Here is a 27,765-nt window from a genome sequence, read left to right on the forward strand (position 1 = left end):
TATTTGAAAACCTGAAACATATTTTCGAGATATTCTTGGAGCGTTTCACGGATCTCCTTATAAACATTTGATTTTGTTCTCTTCTAATCGACTTTGAACTAGAACTACATTCTTTCTCTTCAACAAATTTTAAACGGTGCATTATTGAAACATGGTTTGCTGTATAAAGCAGTTGATTAATCATATGGTTGTTCATTCTACGATTTCTTGGCTTTATAAATTTTCTTATAAAAATATTGTGTATGCGTGCTAAAGTTATCAAATTAATTGATAAACATTTCAACTGTAGTCAATATGTTGCTCAGAAGATACCCATTAAGGATGTATTTTTTTTTCTGAAATGCCAACTCACCCTGAGTAGGATTATCCCAATAATCATAAAAACAATAATGCCTGCACAGAAGCTAACAAGAACTATCCACAGCTGTAGTTTGCCAGTTTGTAACTCTTCTTTGTAAATGAGGAAATCTGTAGTTACCTGTAGTAATGAACAACAAAAGGGAAGGTATTAGCATTTTACTATTGGAGGATATATCGGAATTATAACCCTATGATGCTTGCTTGTCTCGCTATCAATTCATAACAATTATTTTAAGGTAACAGTATTATATAATTATCGAATTAGATTTAATCAAAAGGAAATGTAAATAGATAGATAAACTACTATATGTTAAAATCTTGATACTGTATCAATAAAGCAATACCATTGTTATGATAAAATATGCGAGTGGTTGAGGCAGTCAAGATATAACATATATTACATCCACATGAAAACTGTGAACTCACTAAGAATAGGCCAATATATCGGCTTTATATCATTTAATTAATTTCTGATTTTTAAAATAAAAATGAATACATTTTTATTGCAACAGTTTCAATTGGAGTTTGACATCTTTCCTATAAATACTATGTAGAGCTCTTTAAGGTAACCAAGATTTAAATATCAGATTTTTTAATGACATACAATTTCATAAATTTTTACTACCAGTCTTCCTTATCAAATTTGTCTCGTAGCATTTTCAGTTTAACGCTGTGCTATGGTACATGTATATTTTATTTTTTATACATTTTGTATTTAGTAAAGAAAAAGAAGAAAACAAAAAGAAAAAAAAGTAATGTTTTACATGTATTTATGAAAATAACACGATGCAATGTCAATCAAAGTAATCTACGATCTACAATGAATAATGTCTGGACAACTACTGTATGAAGTGATGAAGCACCATTTTAAAATACCACAGACAGTATATGCAGACCAGAAACACAGCACATTCATAAATAATTAATAAGTGAAATGATACCAAATTATTTTAATCCGTCAATAAACTAACGCTAATAACATGATCAAGACGTACCGATGTCCCTGTTTTCTTGTCGTCGACTTTCGGACCCAGATCCCCGTCGTAAATAAACAAAGTGGAAGACTCCAATCGGATACGTCTTACTTTCTGGAATGTATATATACTTGGTAACAGCCTGTTTAGCTTATATGTACTAAATATGGCGTATGATAAATTGAGGTCCCCACGAATACTCCCTTCATGTAGTAAACAAACATAATAACTATACTCAAACTGTTACTGACATAGGACTTTATATCATAAACAAAACCTGTATCACATAATTTTATATGTATATATCATTATCATATGCACAAAACTAAACAAACCAAATACATGTAAAGAATGTAAAACAAATTTCATTTCATGTCTTTTCATTAAATTTAAAAAAAGGCTTTTGTGAGCATTGGAAACATGAAACGTGGAAACGGAAATCACCGTTGAGACAGTTTTAATTTATAACACATCATTATTTATATTGTGAAGTCATAATGAACAAGGATCCAGGGTAATATAGTTGATAACCTTGACAACAGGCCGATAATGACAGTAAATACATATTACAGAGCACGTGATTAAATAAATTAAAATCACTGCCTTCGTTAGGGATCAAACCCTGCCCTCTAGCTTACTAACATAACGCTCAACCGATCGAGCTAAAGAGAAGATATCTCTAGCCAAGCGGTATATACCAGGGTTACCCTTAGGAAAAAACTCGCCCTCTAGCTTTTTCTAGGGGTAATTAAGAGCGATGCTTGTTGAGCATGGCTGATTATTTTTCCTGGGTCCCGACATGGGCGCCAATGTAACACAGCACATGATTTATTAAATTCAAATCACTACCTCTGGCTAACTAGTCTTACGCTCATCCGATCGAGCTAAAGAGATCTGTCTAGCCGAGCGTTATATTGCGGCTAGTATTTACCAGAGTTACATAAAAAACATTCATGTTTAGCACACACATAGACACATATGAACTTCTTTAAATTGCATAATATGCCAAAAAATTATATCAAAAAGTTAAAAGCATCCACATCAAATGATCCAATCCTTAAAATGTATATCGAACACACAAAATATATGATTCACACAATTCGGTATAATGCTCAACCAATAATTCGGTGGTATTAAACATTGAACAGGGCTATTTAAAACATTTCCAGGATGAATTTTGCTAGTTCAAAACAGTACTGAAAAGCCAACGATTTTAGCGCAAAATCTCTCTCTTCTCCCGATTTGATTTCTACACTCAATGATCTAAATATAAAACAAAGTTCGTTGCTATAGACTAGCACGTAAACGTTGGTGTGGATACAAAGACAAATATGAGTATTAACTATCATTTGACAGCACAAACGCCATACCTTATTAGCACCAAAGAATCTCCAGGACACGGCCAAGTAAGCCTTTAGTGTGATGGACTGTTGTGGAGACAGCTCCCAGATGTCACACGTAATGAGCACGCAAGGGAAATGTTCACAGTTCTAGTGCAAAGATAAAATATATAAAAACGAAAGGAAATATGGTTATCCAAGAACTATACACTGGCAGCTTTTGGAAGTTTGAAATAAATAAAGCTTAAAAGTCATCCTATTTATAAATGTCAAATGACTTAAGTTTTTCCATGCAATTAAATAAAATGAGAAAACCCCAGATAATAACGATTATTATATGCATGTTTACTGTTAGCTTGAGACTGTGGTAAATCACTGGTTTTTTTATGGAAATTATTTTACTGACTCCCATAGTCATGCGATTCATTCGCGGCGTAACGAATTTTTGGTAATTTTCCCTGATTGATAAAACATGATACATGACTTTCATGGTTCTCTGGATTTGATTTAGGGCATATCGACTAAGGTTCAAGATGATCTACCCCCACTAATTTGTGTACATATAAAGTACCGACTCCAATTCCATATGCCATATCTTTCGTGAGCTGCCCCGTGTACATGTCTTACCTATCGTTTGATGCCACCGTGTACATGTTTAGTACCGACTCCAGATGTAGATGTCTTACCTATCGTTTGATGTCCCCGTGTACATGTCTTACCTATCGTTTGATGTCCCCGTGTACATGTTTAGTACCGACTCCAGATGTTGATGTCTTACCTATCGTTTGATGCCCCCGTGTACATATTTAGTACCGACTCCAGATGTACATGTCTTACCTATCGTTTGATGTCCCCGTGTACATATTTAGTACCGACTCCAGTTGTAGATGTCTTACCTATCGTTTGATGTCCCCGTGTACATATTTAGTACCGACTCCAGTTGTAGATATCTTACCTATCGTTTGATGCCCCCGTGTACATGTTTAGTAACGACTCCAGATGTTGATGTCTTATTCACTATCACTTAGTGTGGTGTCCCCTTGTACATCAATAAATAGCAAAAACTCCAAATGTCAGTTTTATTGAATCGGCACAAAACATGTACACGGGGGCAAGAAACTGATATGGAAGGCATTTACATTTGGAGTCGGCACTTATATGTACAAGGGGTGTACATGTTATTGCCGACATGTACACCCCCGTGAAGGTCTTCCATATCAGTTTCGTACCCCCTGGTATCTTTTTTTGCTTACTACGTGTATGGCCTTCGTTTTCTAATTACATTGTCTCCCTCTTTGTTTGACGCCCACGGACTCCTTTAAAGTACAGACATCTGTTCATGATATGTTTTGTTTTATCTTAGATTTTCCCGCCCACAACTTCATCTTTGCTGACTGTTAAACTGTGTAATCCCTATTGTTTTTGTGTCAATAAATTATCTATAAAAGGAAAGTAGAGTATTTAGCAAACTTACTATCGTCATTTTCGTGTCAATGCTGTTATCTTTTGTCTCAGATTTGGCAGGCACACTATAGTTTCTGTTTACTTCACAGTGGACTCCGTGTTCTGTGTCGAGCTAGATTAAGGCAATTGTTTATTCAACCGTAGGATGAATCAGTGACACAAAGAGAACATATTGCTAGATTTAACAGTACAAAATGTATAAGACAACCATGGCGACCCTGAAAAAACCCAAAAACACCCACTGTCTGTGTTTCTTACACTTGCTTTAAGAAAAAAAATCTAATTTCAAACCTTTCATTATTTATATCAGTCAATTTAATATCTGAATTTAACCACACAACTGTTTAAAAACCTCCACAACACGGCATATCTCTTTCGCTTAAAGGTAACAATAATCTGTTCTGTTATTGTTCCTTGTAAGATCAATGATCCCAAACATCACTTTATTCTTTCAATAGCCAATTGTACATAAATTAGATCATTAGATGTAACACAAAAGGGTACAAAATAAGAATATTAACTAGAACACAGACACTGCCATATGACTAAATATCCTCCGTAATCAACAAGAAGCGATTTGACAATATCGCCAAGGTTGATGTTTATTATAAACAACCAATCAATTTTAATAAGAAAGCTCTTTGTGAAGTTTTAGTTCGATCGGCCAAAAGGAAACTTATTTTATTACAAGGAAACAGATTTTCTATTGATAGTAACAGTGGTCGAGACTTTTGACATTAAAAACTGTAAATTGATTCTAATTAAACTTTTCAAATATGGAAGTACTGAAAGAAGTTTGAGTAAGATTGGCCAAAGTAAACTCTAGATTTTGCATGGAAGATGATTTGTTTACTTTAGTCACAGTGACCTTAACTTTGAATTTTGAAAAAGCAATTATAAGCAAGCACTTGCAATAAGGAAGCACTGTATGAAGTTTGAGGTAGATCGTTTTGAAGTAACAAGTTGACTGGCAGAGCAAACTTAAGTTATATTAAGCAACAGTGACCTTGACCTTTGACCTTTGACGAAGAAAAGCAGTCCCAATCAAGCACATTCAATAAGAAAGCACTATATGAAGCTAAGTTCGATCGGCCGAAGAAATCCCAAGTTATTACACGGAAATAAAAGTGTTGACAGACAGACGGACACGGTGGTAACTATAGGCGGCCCTTTTGTGCGGGGCTCTCATAAAATACGAATGCCGATAAAACACAGAGAAATAAAAAAAAATATGATGATGATGAACTAAGAATAAACAATACACAGTAAAGACAACATAACCACTGAAATAAGAACTGACAGAATCAACAGCTCCTCGGTGCGAAAGTCCTTTATATTTCAGGGATTGTAAAAGTGCTGCTACAAATTACTTGCTCTCATTGTGATCGGATCAGTGGCGATAGGTCAGTGCCCGTTATGACAATGCACTTATCAGCATCCAAGTTATAAGCTGTACACTTCACGGAAATAAGTATAACATATCTAAGCTAGACTTACAGAGCATTATAGCTCGCGTCATACTTAGCGTAATTAATATACCGCCTGGCAAGTGTAATACGGTGTCAAATGCAACTTAGCGAGATATTCTCGCAATCCAATTTTTAAAGCACTGTAGGTAATTATTTCAGAAGATTGCGTATGTACAATTGTGGCAAAATAAAAACAAATTACATTTGTATATAAATATATAGTAAGTCTAAGACGGTCAATCCACACAGAAAAGCTTAATTCGTGATAACCGTATATGACGTAGTACACTGGCTTGAAATCGAAGCAGAGAACAGTAACATCGATCTCTGGGGAATTAGTATCATATTTATTTGCTTGCGTGTTTTTTCATTTTTTTGTGTGGGTTTAATATCCCCGCAACAGACAGGTCATACGAGGACGGGTGCCACGGAGACACCAACAGACAGGTCATACGAGGACGGGTGTCACGGAGACACCAACAGACAGGTCATACGAGGACGGGTGTCACGGAGACACCAACAGACAGGTCATACGAGGATGGGTGTCAAGGAGACACCAACAGCCAGGGTCATACGAGGACGGGTGTCAAGGAGACACCAACAGACAGGGTCATATGAGGACGGGTGTCAAGGAGACACCAACAGACCAGGTCATACGAGGACGGGTGTCAAGGAGACACCAACAGACAGGGTCATACGAGGACGGGTGTCAAGGAGACACCAACAGACAGGGTCATACGAAGACGGGTGTCAAGGAGACACCAACAGACAGGGTCATATGAGGACGGGTGTCAGAAAAACAGATTATTGAGGAAAGACTAAAGATCCTAACGTTTGACTAAATACAAGACTCTGAAGCAAATCCGCGTTTATTCTTGGGTCTCACGTTTACTCGCCTTCTACGATCAGCATGTAATGGAATACAGCAGGACCTATGCTTTCCCCGCTCCTGCACAGGTTTGATTAATTTGCAGATCACAAGAAATTCTAAAATGAATGTACGAAGATGTGATTGATGTGACATTTTCTATTTTCCTTTTCTGTTAAAAGACTGCTACCTACCGTATATTTTTGTAGGTCGATAATATTTTCCCTGACCGGTAACTGTATGGTAAAGATCCCACGGGACAAGGAGCTTGGGCCATAGTTGGTGACGTCAAATATGTGAGTAATTTTCTCATGACCTATAGAGTCGTGTCTCCCAGATATCACCTCGGACATCACGCGCTGATCAGGCGCAGAAAACCTGTGGTGAAATAGAAACATAGTGAAAGTCCCATATGATATGATACACAGGTACGTCTACTTTATGAATGAAAGTGTATGTACACTGATCTACAAGATAAAAAAAAAACAGATTTAACGTAAATGAAGAAAAAGATTCCTCTGTTTTCATCGTTAATCACCTAAATGAAAATGTACATGAAACCATTTGGAAAATCATTTCAAGCGTAACCCGGAAAATAATAATAATTATCATAATACTTGTATGATATTCTGTTCCAGTCTGTAGACCATAGTCATCACAATTATTATTGCTTAATTATCCTGACTATTTCTATACCGAAATATCGTATAATATTGTTATTAAAATCTTTCAAGCAGAACCAGATGAGACAAACGCTCGTGTTTAATTACATAAGACTAAATAATAAATATTGATATCTTCTATTTGATTGTATTCATGCTAGAGACTGCTAGACAACGGTCTAATGCATGCATACCATGGAAGCAGAATAATAGAAGAATGTTTTCTTTAAGTGTTGTGGAAAGTTATAAGTGAAAATTTCCTTACAACTATGATTATTGTCACAAACTGTATCTATTTTGTATGGAAATTCATATTAAAGGTACAAGCCTTTAACAGTTGCGATGATGTTGATATTGTGTGTTTACAAGCAAGATTGGCTTAAACGCCGTCATAATAATGTGACCCGTCCTTACTCCCCGTATTAGCTGAATACCGATTGTACGCTGCTTGCATCAATCACTTTCTTTACTCTCCATCACTCTGTTCATTGTTAGTCGCGGAATGTTATTGCAATCCTATACAAGTGCTTGCGTGGGCTTGGTGACATATAGGCTGGAGGTATTGTCGAGTTTTCTAAAGCTTTTGTCCAGTTCGTCCAACAAAAGTATGCTCAAGAGGGGCAATCTGGATAGTAACATGACTGTGGCGTCTTTTCGATGACTGAGCCCCCTTTACATGTGTACGATAATATCTTCTGGACATTTCCAGGAGTAAAAATACTGCCACATTTCATCGAATTTCGTTAAACGATATATATGCAATTTTCTGATTTTATAAATAAATGTATTATATGCAGGAAAAATAATATTGAACTACATCATAAAGGTATTTCGCCATTTTAGGAGAAGTCAATGATGCCAAAAGGAGAGTGATTTTTCCCAAAGCGGCAAAATAGGTGAAATTTGTCCAGGATTAATAAAGGGGGTCGCTGTGTTTCATTGTCTTTTAGCCCAAGGAAACCAGATATTTTCGCTCAAGATAACGAACTTTTTCGTCGGGTCCTGAAAAATTACATTTCACTAATAAGCGTGCTGCGTTAAATAATGATACCTTATCAGCGGTAATATGTTGAATTTGATGAAGCTTAAATCGGGACGTCATCTACGCCGTCATAAGATATATATCCCCACGCAAAACAGTTTAACCATCGTCGAAAAAACGCTTTAATTTTACTGCCACGGCCAAAAAAAAAAAAAAAGGTGATAAAAATAAAGTTCCGAGTCAGATTGGTTTTCTATAGAGTTATGTCATTCTTCCGCTGAAACCTCATTCTAATACAAAATCTCTGTTTGGTGACGGCACATTGAATCCACGTTAAGTGGTGGTTCTGACACCAACTGGACGCGGAGTTTTTACAGAGGAAAATCTAATTAAGTAAGGAAGGGGACAATTAACCGCCTTGATGACTTATCATCAACACTCACATTCACATGTAGACCTCTAGTTTTCTTTACGTAGCACATGCAATCTAATATTTAGATTAGAAGTGATTCAATTTGGCCTAACAAGGAAATGTATTGATCTGCACAAGCATTGGGAAGACATACAAAATGGAGACAAACACATTTTTTCTGAGAGCAAACGAAGTACGTGGTGGTCGCCGACGGCACTGCGACTGTCAGGGAGCTGTAATGACCAGCTCATTAAAGAGAATGAGCAGTATATTTATAGATCAGCGCTGGTAGGAAATATTAGTTAGGAATAGACCCATAAAGCACACTGTTCTGCATCTTAGGTTTAGTTCAGAAGCTCAGAATATAAGATGAGAAATACAATTTTGTAATTACACCATATGTTTAAGCGATGGATAGTGGAGCAGTTATATTAAACAAAACGGAAATCACTGTCTCTGTTTTCATAAACCAGTTTCATATTCTTATTCATAAAGGGCAACATCGATCGGTATATCAATTGGTGGTCAGTGTCCGAGAATAATTCCTTGTGAATGCACACCATTAGTAAATTGACTTGCTTTCAAAATGTCCGATATTATACAAAATACAATATGGTAGGGCCAATATTAGACCTTATGACGAGTCAGGATACTTTACATCGAATCTGAAATTGCACAGATGCTAGTGTCGGTCATGAACTTATTTTAGACACAAAAGTTTTGACAGCCCCACAGTATTCAATAGCATATAGTGACAGCGTTTCTATTACACAAGTTTGTTCTTTTATCAAATGCAAGTTCAAATGTGGAAGTTCCGTAGCTAGGGAATGCGGAAGATCAGGCCTGAACAAGTTTCAAAATATAGGCAAAATTGAACGTATTCTGGTACATGAAACGCCTTCTCAACACATTAAATCCATGACCCAAGCATAACTTTTCAGTGACAAGTAGTGTAGGAGATAAAGTGCAAAGTATCTGAAGGACGGACGGACACCACGCCAACCTGAAGTCCCCCCATTCCTCCCTGGGAACTTAAACGTCAGGACGATATACTGTGATATATATGTTGCGATGTGTATATTTGCGTCATTTTTAAAATGTTAAGCTGTTGGAGATTTACACTTCGTGAATTGTGCGATCATTAAGCAACCAACGAAGGCAGTACTTACCCTGTGACCTTAATGCTCGGCAGGTACTGAACTTTGACCTCTGTGACCATTGTCTTCCTGTCAACCATTGTATCACTACTTCTCGTGTTAATTGATGAAATGATACTGAAGCGTTTTGTCGTAAACTCTGATCTAGTTGCTAGCTGTATAGATACGCCAATGACGTCATCAAGGAATTTGACGTCACCAATATTACATATTATATCACATTTTTCTGAGTTAAGCTGCCTTGTCTTACAATTAACAGGTGTGCTGGATTTTCCCATTGTTTTCCATCCTCCTCGTAATACTAAATTACTTGGAACTGTTAATTTTACGGTAGTCGCATAGGCTATTTCTCCACGATTGATAAGCGAAATGTTTATTTTGATGTCTTTACTTTCATCAATAGTATATGTGGAATTTGATTCCCCAATCACAACTGTTGTGTTTAGCAGAGCCAGGCTACTTCTACAAATGTCGTCAGAGCCACAGTCTTTCATTATAGAAATCTGAAACACAAGATGTAAAACACCGACACAAATATCAAAGATAAATTGTACAACGCTATACATTGAATCATTTGTCTAATAACTACGAGGCGATCGATTCAGGTAGAATTACAATAAAAATAATAAGGGATGCTATAGACTAGTAATGATGGTACTTATTTCATTAAAAAATAATACCTTTGTCTACGGAGTAATATCATAATCATAACAATGAACAAACAATGTGGTGGTGTGAAATACCATGTATATCAATTATAGTTGTAATATAGAAAAGAAACTAAAATTAAAACACATTACGTATATGACGTCTGTTTTATCATTTTAACAAACACTGCAGTCTTTAAATTGCATTATCGTCTTTATGATATACATAGTGATATAGCTAACTGCAGTTATATGTGTACACTGCTTAGCTCTATGTGACCCTTGACATTAAGTTTTTTTCTGGTTCATAAGGCCATTAGCTAGAAAACAGACGTAATTTATCTCACGGATTAATATGCATGTATATCTGTACGACTGTATAAGAAAAATAGCTGTTTCGACGACTAATTTCGTATTCCAATCATATCAAAAGTGCCCACCTCACAAAAAATGTCGTTTCCAGCACTAATCAAAATTACACATCGATGGAATAGAATTAAAAGGAGCGCGTTATTCTGTCAGTGGTAAAGACATTGTGTCCCTTCAGAAGCGCACAATGTCATAATGTTAAAGTAGGAAGCTCGATGGTGTGAAACCAGGCCCGCCGAGGAAACTAATGGATACTCGACCTAGGAACCCACAAAATGAATGGAAGCGGTACCAATGTCATTACTTGACAGTTTAGGTAGTCAATGATAGAATGACGCGGGCTTTATACGAAAAACAAGGTCTGGTAACCCTTTAGAGAATATTGATTCCGATTCCGAAGTTGAGCCCCCATTCTACGTCATCAACCAACGGTGTAATTGCTATTATAACTTGTGTTTGTAATGCACTGTAGAGATTCCCTACAATATCATTTTAACGATTTTTTCCTAAATATTGACAGATGCATATTAATAGATTGCCAATAAAAGTGTTTTATCATGAGGATGAAGGTCATCGTGGTAAGGTTTCAAACCACTGGGACAGACACTGTATTTACACGCACTGTAACCTGGGAAAAATGAGGGATGTGGAGGCAGAGACTGGTGTCCCCGGAATAGATAGAAGCTACGATTACACGTGAAGTAAACTAGGCGACAAAGGGAGTTGACAATTACAATAAAAGAAAATAAATCATTGGCCATGCAAACCTAATATCGTCACAGCGTAAATGATAATGACATGGGAAATGTTTTTTGACAAACTGACTATCCCTACATTTCTTTGAATCAGGTATGAAATATTATAATACGGTTTTTATTAATGTATTCCGAAGGATTTATTTTAATCATAGCACCATTATGTGAGACCGTGTTATTGCCAGAGTATGATACACTCCGATAGGTGTATATCAAGTTTTAAGTTAATGGTATTTCTCTTTGTTTAACTCACTTGAGATGTGGAGGGTGAAAGAATGAACCGTATTTGAATTCCAGATTCTTCCTCGATCCTTTTTCATGTAAAAGGTTGGCCTTTTTATGGACAAAACGAACCCCAACCAAACAAGACCACAGGTATTAAGTGTCAAGATTTCGAGTCAAAAAAGATCGATATGTTGATAATAGCATCCACTGTTGGCTACACTAAGGCAAAAAAGAAGTTGCTAAATCGCAGAAATACAGAGAATCTTGACATGTAAACAGAATGGTACTTTTAACTAGTATTCTTTCCATTTTGTATTCTCTTCCTCGCCTAGACAAAGGCTAATTACTATCATTAATTATCAGACACACGATCGTCTTAACTACAGAGAAAACACGTTGGTCGAGAATTAGCAGCTCCTTCGTATGCAACACATAAAGCTCAATGATTGTGGGCCTTGACTTAACACCAGCTGTCTCAGTAGAACTGTGGCTAGATGATAGCTTAATTAAAGTGATATACTGAATACGTCTCTTTAAAACCTTGGTGTTGCCTTGTTTAGGCTAAATATAGAATGTATCTCAGCGCTCATCAACACTCATATGCGTCTTTGTTGATCATTTTCCTAATCTAAGTCAATAATGATTTCGTGTAGAAGTTGTTGATACACGCTAGCCTGATTATATTATTTGATATTTTCTTAATTTCATATTCGTATACTGCAATACATAATTACGTCTTGAAACAAATAAAATGAAAGTGCAAAAACCATCGATATTGAACAGTCATTGTCAAGTTTAAAAATGAAAAATAACTTGAAAACAAAAATATGTTGATATCCCGAGCGCTTTCACTGTTCAAACGTTGCTCTTTAGGGGAATATACATATATATATATATATACATACATTTATGTATCATTCCCCGAAATGTGTATGTCGAACTTACCTTTCTTCTAATGTATTGTTGAGCGGGATAAACCTTTTTCTTTACTATGTAAGGAGCCACTATTGGAACAATAGAATGTGTATGGCGGTAGCTGTCGGAGAAGCGTAATTCTACAGTAATATCCTCATACGGTTCGAATGTATTCTGAAAATATATGGTTTTTAAGGATATCAAGGTAGAATTTTTTTTTTTTTTTTTTAAACTTTGCTCTAACGAAACAACGTTTTAGAACTAGAAAAAAAAAAACAACAACACCAAACTTTAAAACAACATTTGCATTAAATAGTTATATATTCCTTTAAATTCATCCTTTAAGATGTTACAAACAGAATCGTGTAGTTGCAGTGTTAGTAAGATAACAAATACAAAATCAATTGGACAATTATGTAAACGTATTGCATAAAATAATCAGTTGACAAAATAGGTTAATCAAGCTTACGGAAATGACATGGTTAATTAACAAAATACATGTAGGTTGATCAAGATTACGAAAATAACATAATCAGTTGACAAAATCGGTTAATCAAAATTACGAAAATAATATAATCAGTTGACAAAATCGGTTAATCAATATCACGAAAATAACATAATCAGTTGACAAAATCGGTTAAACAAGATCACGAAAATAACATAATCAGTTGACAAAATCGGTTAATCAATATCACGAAAATAACATAATCAGTTGACAAAATCGGTTAAACAAGATCACGAAAATAACATAATCAGTTGACAAAATCGGTTAAACAATATCACGAAAATAACATAATCAGTTGACAAAATCGGTTAAACAAGTTTACGGAAATAACATAATCAGTTGACAAAATAGGTTAATCAAGCTATCGAAAGTAACAATTAATTGACAAAATATATTAATCATGTTAATAATGACAATAGTATGATTATTTCTCGTTAGATGTTATTAACACAAGTATTAAGTAATTCGAAGTAAACCATTTGCATTTCTGAAATATGATTGACTGACGCCCGAGGAAATTCTGTTAACTCTGATGTATTCAATTCATACAAATTGTACGCTGTTTTTCCAAGATATAGTAGGTAAAATAATTTAATGATATCGCACGCCTTCCGTACACTCATATTTTAAGCCCATATATATATGTATATATATGCAATACAAAAAAATATTATTGACACGTATTAGTATTATAATTGTTACGTCATAGGTAGAATGGGCGTAATTACTTATTGTAAAACATTTAGGTCCAACTGCAGTATCTGTATGGACTCGATTAGATGCCGTAACAAGTATACGATGTATGACGTCATAGATACTTACTTAGTTACACTGTACCGAGGAATAGCTGGGCTGGGAAAGCGCTTTACATTATGTGACCAAAATTCTAAATAATAATATTTTGTCTTGCATTTCGTCATTTTTTTTTCAATATATATATATCGTTACATAGGCTCACATTCTTATGGCATAAATCCATTTTTTCTGAGTGTCTAAGAAATACGATCAATTTCATTATGCTTATCATCAAAATACAATTATTAACCCAGTCAAAATCATTTCTATCGTATATACCATACAAAGTAGGACTTTATCGACACTCGTTCATTGTGAAGATTTGAATCAATCTTTTATAGATTGTACATGAATTAGATCATCATTAATCTGAGGTTTGCTATAAATTATAACAACATGTTATAGGTTATTGTAATAACATAAACGTCATGAATATCTTTACAAGAGACCTGAACAACCGATCATAGAAAACAAAGAGTTAACTGGACATCTTTAGATAGCTTAGGTGTACTTCAAGAGAGACAACTCTGTAGTTCATTTTACATGAAAGGTAAATTAGAAGCATCAAAGAGACAAACATTTTTTTTTATTTCCATGCTTTAACTTGTTAAAAGAATGATGCAATTCGCTGTATCAAGGATTACATATTGTAACAGCTTATGCATTATACAACTGACCATATCATCGTTACCAGGTAGGTTATTTTATCTAAGTTTACAAACTAAAAATTGAACAAGATAACAGCATATTGGCTGCAAGGTGACGAAATCCGGATCTTCATTCATTCATTAATATCCATACAATAAATTATGTTCAGATAAGGTCATATCAAAAGCTCTATATCGAAATATGTTAAAAAACCAATTAATCACCTGTGCAAGTGAAACATTTTAGAAAAATCGAACGTCAAATATACGTGTTCGGTTTTTGTTTTGATGCAAAAGCCAAAATGGATTAAAAACTGATTTTTCAATAATTTACATTTTAAATCTTTCATTAGATTTACCATAAAGGATGTTTGCATTCAGGTAAAAACAAAAATCACAGGCCTTGTACACGGCACTTGCTAACAACATAACTAAACATTTTAATATTTGAATATTTAGTCTAGTACCTAGTACATGTAAGTTAATTCGCCACTGATAATCATTTTGAATTGTTATGAATCCAAATCTATATTATTGTAAACATTGACCGCGGAATCGTGTATATTAATCATTTATATAAACGTTATTCATAACGCTCTGGGTCCTTTGTCGATATGTTTGTTTGGTTTGTTTTTGTTTAACGTCCTATTAACAGCCAGGGTCATTTAAGGACGTGCCAGGTTTTGGAGGTGGAGGAAAGCCGGAGTACCCGGAGAAAAACCACCGGCCTACGGTCAGTACCTGGCAACTGCCCCACGTAGGTTTCGAACTCGCAACCCAGAGGTGGAGGGCTAGTGTTAAAGTGTCGGGACACCTTAACCACTCGGCCACCGCGGCCGATATGTCGATATGTAACAGTATCTTTACTTAAAGATGCTGCACCGTTCATATGCTTTAAAATTATTCCCTGTATAATCTGATGGTGTCTCAAACAATAATATGTACAATAAGACCTATGCTTACCTTAAGAAAAAATGTATGGAGGTCACTGCAAGTCTGTACGTTTCGTGACAAAACGAAACTTCCTGTTAGTGACGTCATTTCCGTTAAAGTGGCGTTCTTCAGGGTCTCAATGAAAACAGCTCTGTGTGTCCTTTGTCCACGTGTCACATCCACACCCAATGTATACTGTAGGTCTGTAAACAGTATACATACAATTCTAATTATATGGTTTTCAAAAGTTTTATTTCAAAGAACATTTATAAAATACGAAAGTAAATTGTCCGTTACTGATCTTTAAACGGTATTCAACATTAATTTCGCCGGTAAGCAATGACCGATTACCTTGACGCAGAAGTTTATTTCGTTGAGGTATACATTTTGTTTATACAGATGTATGCAGATTCTTTTCAAAATTGAGAGGACTCTTCAAGATTCAAATTTTCGAGATGGCTTATTTATCCTAAGCGAATCTCCTTTAGTCATTGTTAAGCCATCAATGTAAGGTGATGAATGAGAGCCCTCTTGTATGAGGATATATTTGTCAGGATACTGAATCCAGGGCCTCAACCCTGGCAGCAGTCCAAATTTTTAAATGTTCTGGGGCATTAAAATTTCTTGTACCTTAAAAAAAACAAAACAAAAAACAAAACAAAAAAAACAAAAAAAACCAGGTAAAGCTGTATAATGAGTGGATTAAACAGGTAAAGCTGTATAATGAGTGGATTATAATAAAAATATATAAAACAGTTAAAGCTATATAATGGGTGAATTAAACAGGAAAAGCTCTATAATGAGTGGATTCTCAGTGTCATTCTCAGTTCATGGTTTGCTGTACGTATATTCAAAAGAGAATGTTAATTGTCAAATGTGTCCGATGAGGAAAGTGTCGGACAATGGTAGGAAAAGTCGCAAACAGAAATGAAAAGATGTCAAAAGTCTAACAGTTTGCGTATAACAATATCAAAACATGCTTTACTTTTTTCTAATACGTCACTTGACAAAAAAAATAGATGAATAAATAATTGAATAAATCTGTGTGTAACTTACACATTTGATGATTAAAACCAAATATTACAATAAGGTATGAAGTGTTTTGAGACGCAAGAGTGACAGTTCAGCAAGAAATGTATGTACATTTTTATAAAAACAATGACACGTATATGCAGACATGAAAAACAGGATAAGCAATAGACGTGGTTCTAAATATATTAATGAAAAAAATATTTGAAATATCATGGTGATTAGTTAAATCAATTTTAAGACAATTTCAGCGTCAATCTTCCTTTTTGATTATTTTCCTGTAAAAGTGTAGAATACTGTTACGTGTGCTATATTTAGTATTTGTATTTACAATTTTGCAAAAATGATATCAAAGAAGGTCATGATAATATTCTGCCTTTTGGTAAAATTAACCTTAAACCTGATAATACCGATATTCGGTCCCGTCTACTAATAAGGCGTATCACGATCCAACATATATACCAGAGGGACGGTGTGAGAGACTATATACCAGAGGGACGGTGTGAGAGACTATATACCAGAGGGACGGTGTGAGAGGCATTGATTATCAATTTGGCAGTAAATATGACTCCATACTTGAAAGATGAGAGCATGAGAGACATTATTTATCAATTTGTCAGTAAATATGATTCTATACTAGAGAGATGAGAGTATGAAAGAAATTGTTTATCAATTTGTCAATAAATATGACTCTATACTATAGAGATGACGGTATGAAAAAAAAAATTAAACAGTATTTGTAAAGTTTGCTGCTTGAAGTAAACGATGTTGTATTTTAAATCATAATTAAATGCCGAACACTTTCAAAAAAAAAAAAAAAAAAAAGCCATCAATGAAACATACTCAATTATACTGTTCATTCCAAACTAATATTAAATATAAACTAAGAATAGGATTCAGGGTTCTTGCCTTCTTATCAAATTATATGACAGAAATCGTTCTTGATATCTATATATGTGAATCCTGCCAAGGTAATTAGGTAAAATCATAATATAGATAGTAAAGTTAAACATGTTCTGACAGGAAATATATACTTTTTTAAATCTAAACTTTATTTAGTTTACAACAATTGTGAAACAAGTTATACCAAATCATATTAGTCACTCTTGTTTGCCCGGATATAAGCGTGCGAGTGTGGGAGGAAACCCACGTGGTCGAGAAGGGGACCTCATACCTTCTCACGTCCGATTGGGGAATCGGACCTCGGCCGCTTAAGTAAAAGGCAATTAAGTGTGTTACCACTGTGCCAATCACATATCTTTATTTTAAAAGTTTCTATAAATAGTACCGACATACTGCGGAATATGTATTCTGCTTGAATGAATATGTACATGTTTCATCACGAAATCAGATTTGATTTTATGAAAGATTATTTTACTTTATTGTAAAAATTGATTCATGAGAAATGTTCACATTTGTTCCTTTTATATTTTTTAATATGATATTCTAGCGATGTAGCAGTGTGAAGATATATACGGATAGATTGAAACATGATGACATCTTTCATTTTGGAACACTGGGTTGAAATATCATTCGTGAATCAAATGTAAGTCGTTGGACGCAGGACTACGTGACCGAAAGGTTGCTAGTTCGAGTACGTGAAAAGGGCAAAAAAGTGAATTTCACGTGAAATTTTTCATGTGAAATTCACGTGAAGGAATATTGCCTGTGTATCCTTAAACAATAAACTTTACTCCGTTGTGTTCCAGTCAAAACTTATCTGTAAATGAGTACGTTGTGGGGCAGTACAAGAAATGCCATCTGTAACTGGTAGCGCCAAAATGGCGGCTTCAGCAGTATGTTTGATAGGAGTTGAGAAAGACATTGGCGAAAGGCCCAATAATCATGGATAATAATTTCTGAACCGCTTTGATACGCCTATACTGCTACTATTAAACGGTACATGAATTCTTAATTATTTCTCATATTTTTATCATTATTATCATAAAAACCGAGGTATATTTATATTCTAAAAGGAGTTACAAAAGGCAGACGGGTGAGAGATCCGCAATTACGCATGCTTTGACGCATGGATTTAACTTCAGTTGTCCTTGGTTTAGTTTTATGTAATATGTATCAGAATGATTATCCATAAGTTATCTTTTAGAAACAAAAACTCAAGCAATCTTTAGTATTGTTTTTTGTACAATGTAAACGTTGTTATTTTGGAACACTGAGATTTTAGCGCTTTGTCAGATTTTAACTAATAATATCGGTAATGAATTCGCGCACCAACATGAGTTGATTTAGATTTGATTTGATTTGATCTGTTTCCAAGATGATAAGAGTGCTAGAGAGACGGTAAGCATAATGGCTCACTATCTAATTATTTCAATTGTAATAACGGATTGTTTCAAGGGGAAATTTTATCTCCTTTATTGTTTTCATTATATGTAAATGACTGCGAGATGCAATTTTTAATTGACAACTGTCCATCGATAGAAATTCAAACTTTAAATCTGTTTCTACTGATGTACGCAGATGACATGGTGATTTTTTCAGAAACACCAGAAGGCCTACAAAATATGTTAAATTCATTAGAAATATATACAAAAAAGTGGGATCTAACAGTCAATACAAATAAAACAAAAGTACTTGTATTTAGAAATGGTGGTATTTTGAGGAACAACGAAAATTGGACATATAACGGATGTCATTTGGAAATTGTAAACGAATTCAATTATCTGGGTATTTTGTTAAATTACAATGGGACTTTTAGAAAAACACAACAAAAAGTAGCAGATCAAGGGGAAAAAGCTTTATTTTCAATTTTGAATGTATGTCGTACAAATTATTTTAATATTGAAACTCAACTATCAGTTTTTGATACATATGTTAACAGTATTTTAAGTTATGGTTCAGAAATATGGGGCTTTCATAAAGCGTCTGATGTTGAAAAATTACATACTTCATTCTGCAAACAATTACTCGATGTACGGAAAAATACTTGTAATGCTATGGTTTATTTAGAGCTAGGTAGATATCCATTGACATTATTAAGGAAATTAAGAATTTTTAAATATTGGATAAAAATAATAAACACTGATAATTGTATTCTAAGATCATGTTATAAAGACATGTTAGAGCATAATGGTAAATGGGTATTAAATATCAAGAACGAATTATATAGAATAGGCCTAGGCTATATATGGCAAACAGAAATTATTAACAATATTTCTTACATTGTAATTAAAGACAGACTTTTAGATATTAACAGACAGGATTGCATAGAACAAATTAGAACATCTTCAAAGGGATTTTTGTATACATGTCTTCACAATGAATTTGGTATTCAGGGTTATTTGAGAAAACCATTAGGGAAAGGGTACTTAAAAGAAATTACTAAAATTCGACTGTCAGCTCATGATTTAAATGTAGAAAAAGGTCGTTATCAAAATATCCAGCGACACTTGAGAATTTGTTCTGTGTGTAATTTAAATGATGTCGAGGATGAATTTCATTTTATTTTAAAATGCCCATGTTATTCTGATATTCGTAAGAAATATTTGAAAAGTTACTATTTTAAAAAACCAAGTATGTTGAAATTGATACAATTATTTAACGGGCAAAATACCAAAGACTTAGAAAAATTGGCCAAATACATCAAAGTGGCAAATGTCAAAAGAGCTTCTTTAACATAGTTATGCTCTCCGAGTATATTGTCTCTGGCACGAATTTATGTTTTGTGTGTGTTTTGTCTGATGTTGTCAATGTTATGTTTGTATATTACAATGTATGTACATGTATATGATACTGATGGGTCGGAAGACTCAAAGTCAATAAAGAACTTGAACTTGAACTTGTCGTCATTTGCTGTTTACATCGGAGAGAGGGTGTCAATATTTATTTTATTTTTTTCGTTATTTTTAAACAAATTGTTATGGACACTTTTGAAATTTATAATTAACATAAAGTGCATAACTTTTTTTATCATTTTAAATCGTATACACTTTTTTATATATTATGTAAGTGAAAATCTAGCCATTTAGTCCCTTTAAATGAATACTGACCTATTTTATCGGGAACTGGTTGTCCGTTCACGCTGTAGGAGAAACAAAATCTGACCCTTGCACACGGATATGGCAATCCATAATCTCTACATTTCCTATCAGGATCTATTTTCTTGGGCGCAACAATAAAAACGACAGCCAACTTCAATATAGGGCGTGTGCGTAGTAACACAGCTTGATTAGAAATATGAGCTCCCACTGCGATATCTGAAATAAAAGAATAATTATGATCATAAGAAAATTCCAAAAGGCATAAGGAGTTCAGAGTCGAAAGCAAAATCAAGGCTTTGTCGGTAAGATTAAGGTGTCCGGTTGGTGTAAACCGTTATTGTTAACCATCTCGCTAGTACATTAAATGGCATAAAAACTTAACATGAGTATGATTTTAGTGAAAGGCTGCGTTGTATAACGTGTAGTATTACATCAAATGAAGATTCCGATAGCAGATTATTCAGGTTGTTTGAAGGTCATTGGTGTCACATATACATGCCGTACCACAATATGTCTTTGTTCTACCCTATTGTTACAACAACTAACAAGCAAATACAGCTATTGAAGTTGGTTTTCAGAATCAGCCTTTTACCGTCAAACATTCAGCAATCACAACTTTCCTTCTCTCCAATTTTTTTCATTTAACCAATTCAAATACAACGTTAAAGTATCATAATTTAATTTTGCTTGTAACAAGCATTTTCATTGGCTCAAAAAATTATGTTATCATCTCATAACATAAAAAAAAGGAACTACTTTCAGTTATACCGGAAGTAGCGGAGTAATCGTTGTTCACGGGATTTTGTATTTATCGATGTGTTTTTAAATATCTGGAGCAAAATAAACATGTTAAACTTAATGAAAATGTTTCTTATCGTTGTTAATTAAATTATAAGGGTTAACTGTAATATTTTTTTTACGTGAAGCGGTTTATGAAAAGAGTACACCCCAGTTTTTTGTGTTATTGCTCAATAACGTAAAAAAAATATTACAGTTAACCCTTAAATATTGCTAGGAAAAAAGACTCCTTATGCTTTCATCCGCAAGAGACAAATCCATCTATTTACTTACAGTTATATCCGTTGTTTATACATGCCGTACCACAATATTTCTTTGTTCTTCCTTATTGTTACATCAATTAATTTCTCTCTACTCCAACACAGGGTAAAACTATTAACAAGCAAATACTGCTGTTGGAGTTGGTTTTCAGAATCAGCCCTTTTCCGTCAAACATTCAGCAATCACAACTTTCTTTCTCTCAATTTTTCTCATTTAAGCAGTTTGAATACAATGTTAAATTATCATATTGCTAAGAGACAAATCCATTTATTTACCTACCGTTGTATCCGTTTTTGTCGATGTCGTGAGGCCGAGAGAAAGCAGCCCCGAATCCCCTCAGTCTCGGGTTTAGAATGCGCGCGCGGACAGTTTGTATAGGTACGTGCCACACCCCGTCCCGGGTCCCCAGGTACAAGTACACAGCCCCACGCGAGTCATCCTCGTATGGGGCTCCTACAGCCACATCTGTAGAAAACACGAGTTCTTTTTTACAGAGTATCTACTTGAAGTTTCAAACGAATGAAGACAACAAACAACAGCACATATAATCCAGTAATAAATAAAATATTTCTAAAGAAGTAGGAAATACACCACATCACTAATGATCCCGTACGGTTCAGCTTTATTAATTTATAATATGCAGTTGATGTAAATACCATACAAAGTATTCATTGAAATATTATCCAAGAAACCGTCATTGTTGATGTATTTCGATTAAAATATTACCCTAAAAACCGTCGTTATTGATGTATCTCAATTAAAATATTATCCTGAAAACGGTCGTTATTGATATATCTCAATTAAAATATTACCCTGGAAACCGTCGTTATTGATATATCTCAATTAAAATATTACCCTGGAAACCGTCGTTATTGATATATCTCAATTAAAATATTACCCTGAAAACGGTCGTTATTGATATATCTCAATTAAAATATTACCCTGAAAACGGTCGTTATTGATTATCTCAATTAAAATATTACCCTGAAAACCGTCGTTATTGATATATCTCAATTAAAATATTACCCTGGAAACCGTCGTTATTGATATATCTCAATTAATATATTACCCTGAAAACGGTCGTTATTGATATATCTCAATTAAAATATTACCCTGGAAACCGTCGTTATTGATATATCTCAATTAAAATATTACCCTGGAAACCGTCGTTATTGATATATCTCAATTAAAATATTACCCTGAAAACGGTCGTTATTGATATATCTCAATTAAAATATTACCCTGAAAACGGTCGTTATTGATATATCTCAATTAAAATATTACCCTGGAAACGGTCGTTATTGATATATCTCAATTAAAATATTACCCTGAAAACGGTCGTTATTGATATATCTCAATTAAAATATTACCCTGAAAACGATCGTTATTGATATATCTCAATTAATATATTCCCCTGAAAACGGTCGTTATTGATTATCTCAATTAAAATATTACCCTGGAAACCGTCGTTATTGATGTTTCTCAATTAAAATATTTCCCTGGAAACCGTCGTTATTGATGTATCTCAATTAAAATATTACCCTGAAAACGGTCGTTATGATGTATCTCAATCAAAATATTACCCTGCAAACCGTCGTCATCAAAGGGCAAACAAACAGGATCAAAGGGTAAACAAAAATTAAAAAATGAAAGTCACCAGCTCCAAAAACAAGTGACAGTTCAGAGGAAAAAAGTGTTAGTCTGGAAACCGTCATTATTGATGTTTCTCAATTAAAATATTACCCTGGAAAACGTCATTATTGTTGTTTCTCAATTAAAATATTACCCTGGAAAACGTCGTTATTGTTGTTTCTAAATTAAAATATTACCCCGGAAAACGTCGTTATTGATGTTTCTCAATTAAAATATTACCCTGAAAACCGTCATTATTGATGTTTCTCAATTAAAATATTACCCTGAAAACCGTCATTATTGATGTTTCTCAATTAAAATATTTCCCTGGAAAACGTCATTATTGATGTTTCTCAATTAAAATATTACCCTGAAAACCGTCATTATTGATGTTTCTCAATTAAAATATTTCCCTGGAAAACGTCGTTATTGATGTTTCTCAATTAAAATATTACCCTGGAAAACGTCATTATTGTTGTTTTCTCAATTAAAATATTACCCTGGAAACCGTCATTATTGATGTTTCTCAATTAAAATATTACCCTGAAAACCGTCATTATTGATGTTTCTCAATTAAAATATTTCCCTGGAAAACGTCGTTATTGATGTTTCTCAATTAAAATATTACCCTGGAAAACGTCATTATTGTTGTTTCTCAATTAAAATATTATCATGGAAACCGTCATTATTGTTGTTTCTCAATTAAAATATTACCCTGGAAAACGTCATTATTGTTGTTTCTCAATTAAAATATTACCCTGGAAACCGTCGTTATTGTTGTTTCTAAATTAAAATATTACCCTTGAAACCGTCATTTTTTTTGTTTCTCAATTAAAATATTACCCTGGAAAACGTCATTATTGTTGTTTCTCAATTAAAATATTACCCTGGAAACCGTCGTTATTGTTGTTTCTAAAATATTACCCTGGAAAACGTCATTATTGTTGTTTCTAAATTAAAATATTATCCTGGAAACCGTCGTTATTGTTGTTTCTAAATTAAAATGTTATCCTGGAAACCGTCGTTATTGTTGTTTCTCAATTAAGATATTACCCTGGAAACCGTCGTTATTGATGTCGCCTAGGTTTACGATGGCTGAACCAAATCCGGCGCTGACAGAGGAGGACCCAGCTAGTTCTGTCTCAGACTTTTTGAATCCCATCTAGAGAAAAAAAAGTCAAAATGTATATTCAAGTTCTGATCAAATCAATTTGTGTACAATAATTTGTTTGTGTAAGTGGTTCGATTACACAATACATAAATATATATAAAAAATATCTCACTTAAAATCTACCCAATTCGTCTTTTTAGTAAAAACCGACGTCAACGGCCGGATAGACATATATATATATATCCTTATATAATACAACACAGATGAGGGAACAGCTCAGAGCCAGTTTTAATTAGATACAATAATGTGACCAGGGTAATTCTGAAAGTGCTTCTAATCCTATAGGTATAAAAACGACCACAAGTTGAGATAGGATCGTAATGCAGACAAATCCGCGTGTGCGTTATAATGATGTGAATATAATATAATATAATATAATATAATATAATATAATATAATATAATATAAGGCAACTACATGTTTCGGAATCCCCTAATCAGTAGATGATTGAGATAAACCATCAACTGGTTATCAAACTGATGATTAAACTAGTCGAGTTATATACTCTCGTACAGCATCACAGCTTCGATAAAAACAAAAAACAACAACAAAAAACAAAGCAAAAATAAAAACAAACAAAAAAGAAAAAGAAAAAAAAACAGAAAAAAAAACAGAATAAAAAAGAAAAAAGATATTATATGTTTATCATTGTTTGTACCTGAAACCTCTAATTAAGCAAACTTTTTTTTTTATGTTTTAATGTCATTGTTTAAATCATCTGGTCCCTTACCAGTCCCCTAGAGATGTAAATAAAAACACGTCCTCCTTGTCGATCACCGGTAGATGAATACCACGGAGCACCAACCAAGATATCGTCCCATCCGTCCGAACTGAACTTCATCGTACATAGCGCCGAACCGAAATAACTTCCCATCTGTAGTGAGTATAAAAATAACAGATGACAGCAGGATATCACGTGATTATGGTCACTTTGCTTATAGTGAGGACAAAATTAAATATTGAGGAAAAAATATTGGATATACAAATTACTTGGAAGAATATATAGAAATTTTCTCCAGTTCTTCCACTACTTCTATAAGTGTAGAAATGATACCTGACTTCCGGTTATGGTGAGCTGCGGACTATTTCTTGGGTTCGACAAATCAAAGATGAAAACCTGAAAAAGACAGTTCCGTGTCTCATTTTTAAATAAATTTTCTGCGGTACTGTATATAACGACATTTTTGTCTCAAATGGCCTATCCTTACTCATGATTTTGAATTCTAAAATAGAATATTGCAGATAATATTCGTCTATGTATTAAACTTCAATTAGTGTCAGTAAGTTTTCGGTAATCGATCTTTTTCACAACTCTAAGCCAAAATATATTAATCTACCACTCGAAAACATCAGTTTATAGATATAATGATGAAAACATAAATGATAAAAAACAAACAATGTATTCAACGATATGTAACAATTATTATGTAGCAACATTGGAAACGTAATCTTCACTTTCAACCTTACGAATTGAAGTACATGTACGCCAGTTGTGTAAAAGACGATACAAAAATGACAGTTTTCCTCAACTTAACAATACAATATCAAAACAACTCCACAGCATCAACATGTATATCACCAACTAACTCTAACTCGATAACTTAAACATCGACACCTAAACAAAAACAGAACAGGTGAGAAAAATATCATTAATTAACTTCACAAGCAATGGGTGGGGGAGGAACTAGGAGGAATTAAACAAACAAAACTGATGAAATAACACCGATATCAAAAGAGTGTTTATAACATTTAACTAAAAATAATGTTCCTGTAAGTGTGTGGTTTGAGCAAGCGGGGAAAATAGGACCTGATAGTGACATACCTTTCCGGTGTTATTTGCCCTCGGAGCTCCTAGAGCAATATTTTTGGATCTGCGCGACAAGTAACTTCCGGTGGTGATGGCGTAACCTTACAAATGTAAATAAATACTGATCTGATGAAGTTAAATCAAAATTAAATCTGCATCTTGATAATAATAGTAACTTCTGGTGAAATGACAGAAGCCACTATAGGCGTCTTGTGTTTCGAGTAAAAGACTTTCTGAACTTTTATGACGCTTCAGAGCTAGTCTTATTATTAGTTGTTGACGAAATCAATACCTATATCATGTATGACATGCATTTTAAATTGGCTGAAGAAAAATTCAGCGCATTTCCGATTTTTCATTAATGAATTGGCGCACTCATGTTTTCTAGTAGAAAGTATAATTGGCGAAATCATAATTTAGCGCAATGCTTCCGACACGAAAATCTCTAAAATAAGAACTCGTAAAGTCAGTTGTTTGAAAGTTAAAATTAAATATTAAATAGATACAGTTTAAAGGTAATATATGCAATACCTATGTAATTGTCGTGGTAAATACTATGTACAGGTTCTATGTAGCGTAGATCCTGTCTCGAATCGCTCTCTTTCTCTATAGCAACTCCACCTGTAAGAAATGGTATTATTTGGCTTCCCGTTAAAATTGATTCAATGAAATAAATCTTACGAAAACTACATTTTTCAGTAATTTTCTGAGGGCTCATTAACATATTTAACATATATGACATTTTTAACTTGAATCACGAACGCAGATAAGGACACTGAAATTATTATGAAATAGCAAGGGATTAGATGAAACTAATTGGACATATAAATTCAAAATTACATTTAGAAATGTCATAATCCTCAGTCCAATTACATATACATACACTATCATTATCTATATATCACCATTTAAAACCACTCCACATACCAGACCAGTCGTTGAGCCCTGGAGCACCCATCAACAGTTGTCCACCTTCCTGTTATAGACATATTAACATATTTCAAATAATATGACTTTGTAAATGTCCAAGGAGTAGTAGTGTGCAGCCAGCCGGGATCGAACCCGCGACCCTCGGCTTACTTGGTCCGCCGCTCTACCAACTGAGCTAAAAAGATATGCCCCCTACCCCGAAGCTAGAAGGCGACCATATAACTATGTACAGTATTTACAATTAAAAGCCGGCCTGCTACAACTTTCTTTTTTTTCTATTTTTGCGAAATGCCATTATACATGTAATAACTTAAACCGTTAAAACCAATACATTTGTTTCAAATTCGCTTAAAAATACATAATCAAGGACGGACGTTTGTGAGGCATTATACGATTGTATAATATATTGTGCAAGATAAACAGGAGACAAGATGAACTCTAGTTATGTCATATAGTGTACATAGCTATATCTTTATTACCTTTATTTCCTCCAAATATGAAGAGTTATACAAATAAAAAAAACAATGCACGAACATCTCAAACAACAATGAAAGAAAATACATATACACGCTCATGATCACACACTTACATCGTGGCACACACATGCGCACGACACATAATAATATAATAATAATAGCACGCGCAGCATATCATTAA

General features: G+C 34.0%; 1 protein-coding gene across 1 annotated transcript in view; it reads right to left on the reverse strand.

Annotated features, from left to right (window-relative positions):
- Positions 1-27,765, reverse strand: part of LOC117343804 (integrin alpha-9-like) — a 60,069-nt gene that overhangs the window by 2,199 nt on the left and 30,105 nt on the right. The window contains exons 5-20 of the mRNA XM_033906316.1: positions 27,106-27,154; positions 26,710-26,799; positions 26,194-26,279; positions 25,426-25,488; positions 25,102-25,245; positions 24,254-24,362; positions 21,848-22,033; positions 20,519-20,725; positions 15,510-15,682; positions 12,630-12,773; positions 9,701-10,191; positions 6,670-6,853; positions 4,149-4,250; positions 2,705-2,824; positions 1,356-1,448; positions 353-478 (exon numbers count right to left, since the gene is read on the reverse strand). Of these exons, the coding sequence (XP_033762207.1) occupies positions 353-478; positions 1,356-1,448; positions 2,705-2,824; positions 4,149-4,250; positions 6,670-6,853; positions 9,701-10,191; positions 12,630-12,773; positions 15,510-15,682; positions 20,519-20,725; positions 21,848-22,033; positions 24,254-24,362; positions 25,102-25,245; positions 25,426-25,488; positions 26,194-26,279; positions 26,710-26,799; positions 27,106-27,154 (2,367 nt within the window). The remainder of the gene's footprint in view (positions 1-352; positions 479-1,355; positions 1,449-2,704; positions 2,825-4,148; positions 4,251-6,669; positions 6,854-9,700; positions 10,192-12,629; positions 12,774-15,509; positions 15,683-20,518; positions 20,726-21,847; positions 22,034-24,253; positions 24,363-25,101; positions 25,246-25,425; positions 25,489-26,193; positions 26,280-26,709; positions 26,800-27,105; positions 27,155-27,765) is intronic.

Source organism: Pecten maximus, chromosome 15, assembly GCF_902652985.1.
Source record: "Pecten maximus chromosome 15, xPecMax1.1, whole genome shotgun sequence".
Classification (NCBI taxonomy): Eukaryota; Metazoa; Mollusca; class Bivalvia; order Pectinida; family Pectinidae; genus Pecten; species Pecten maximus.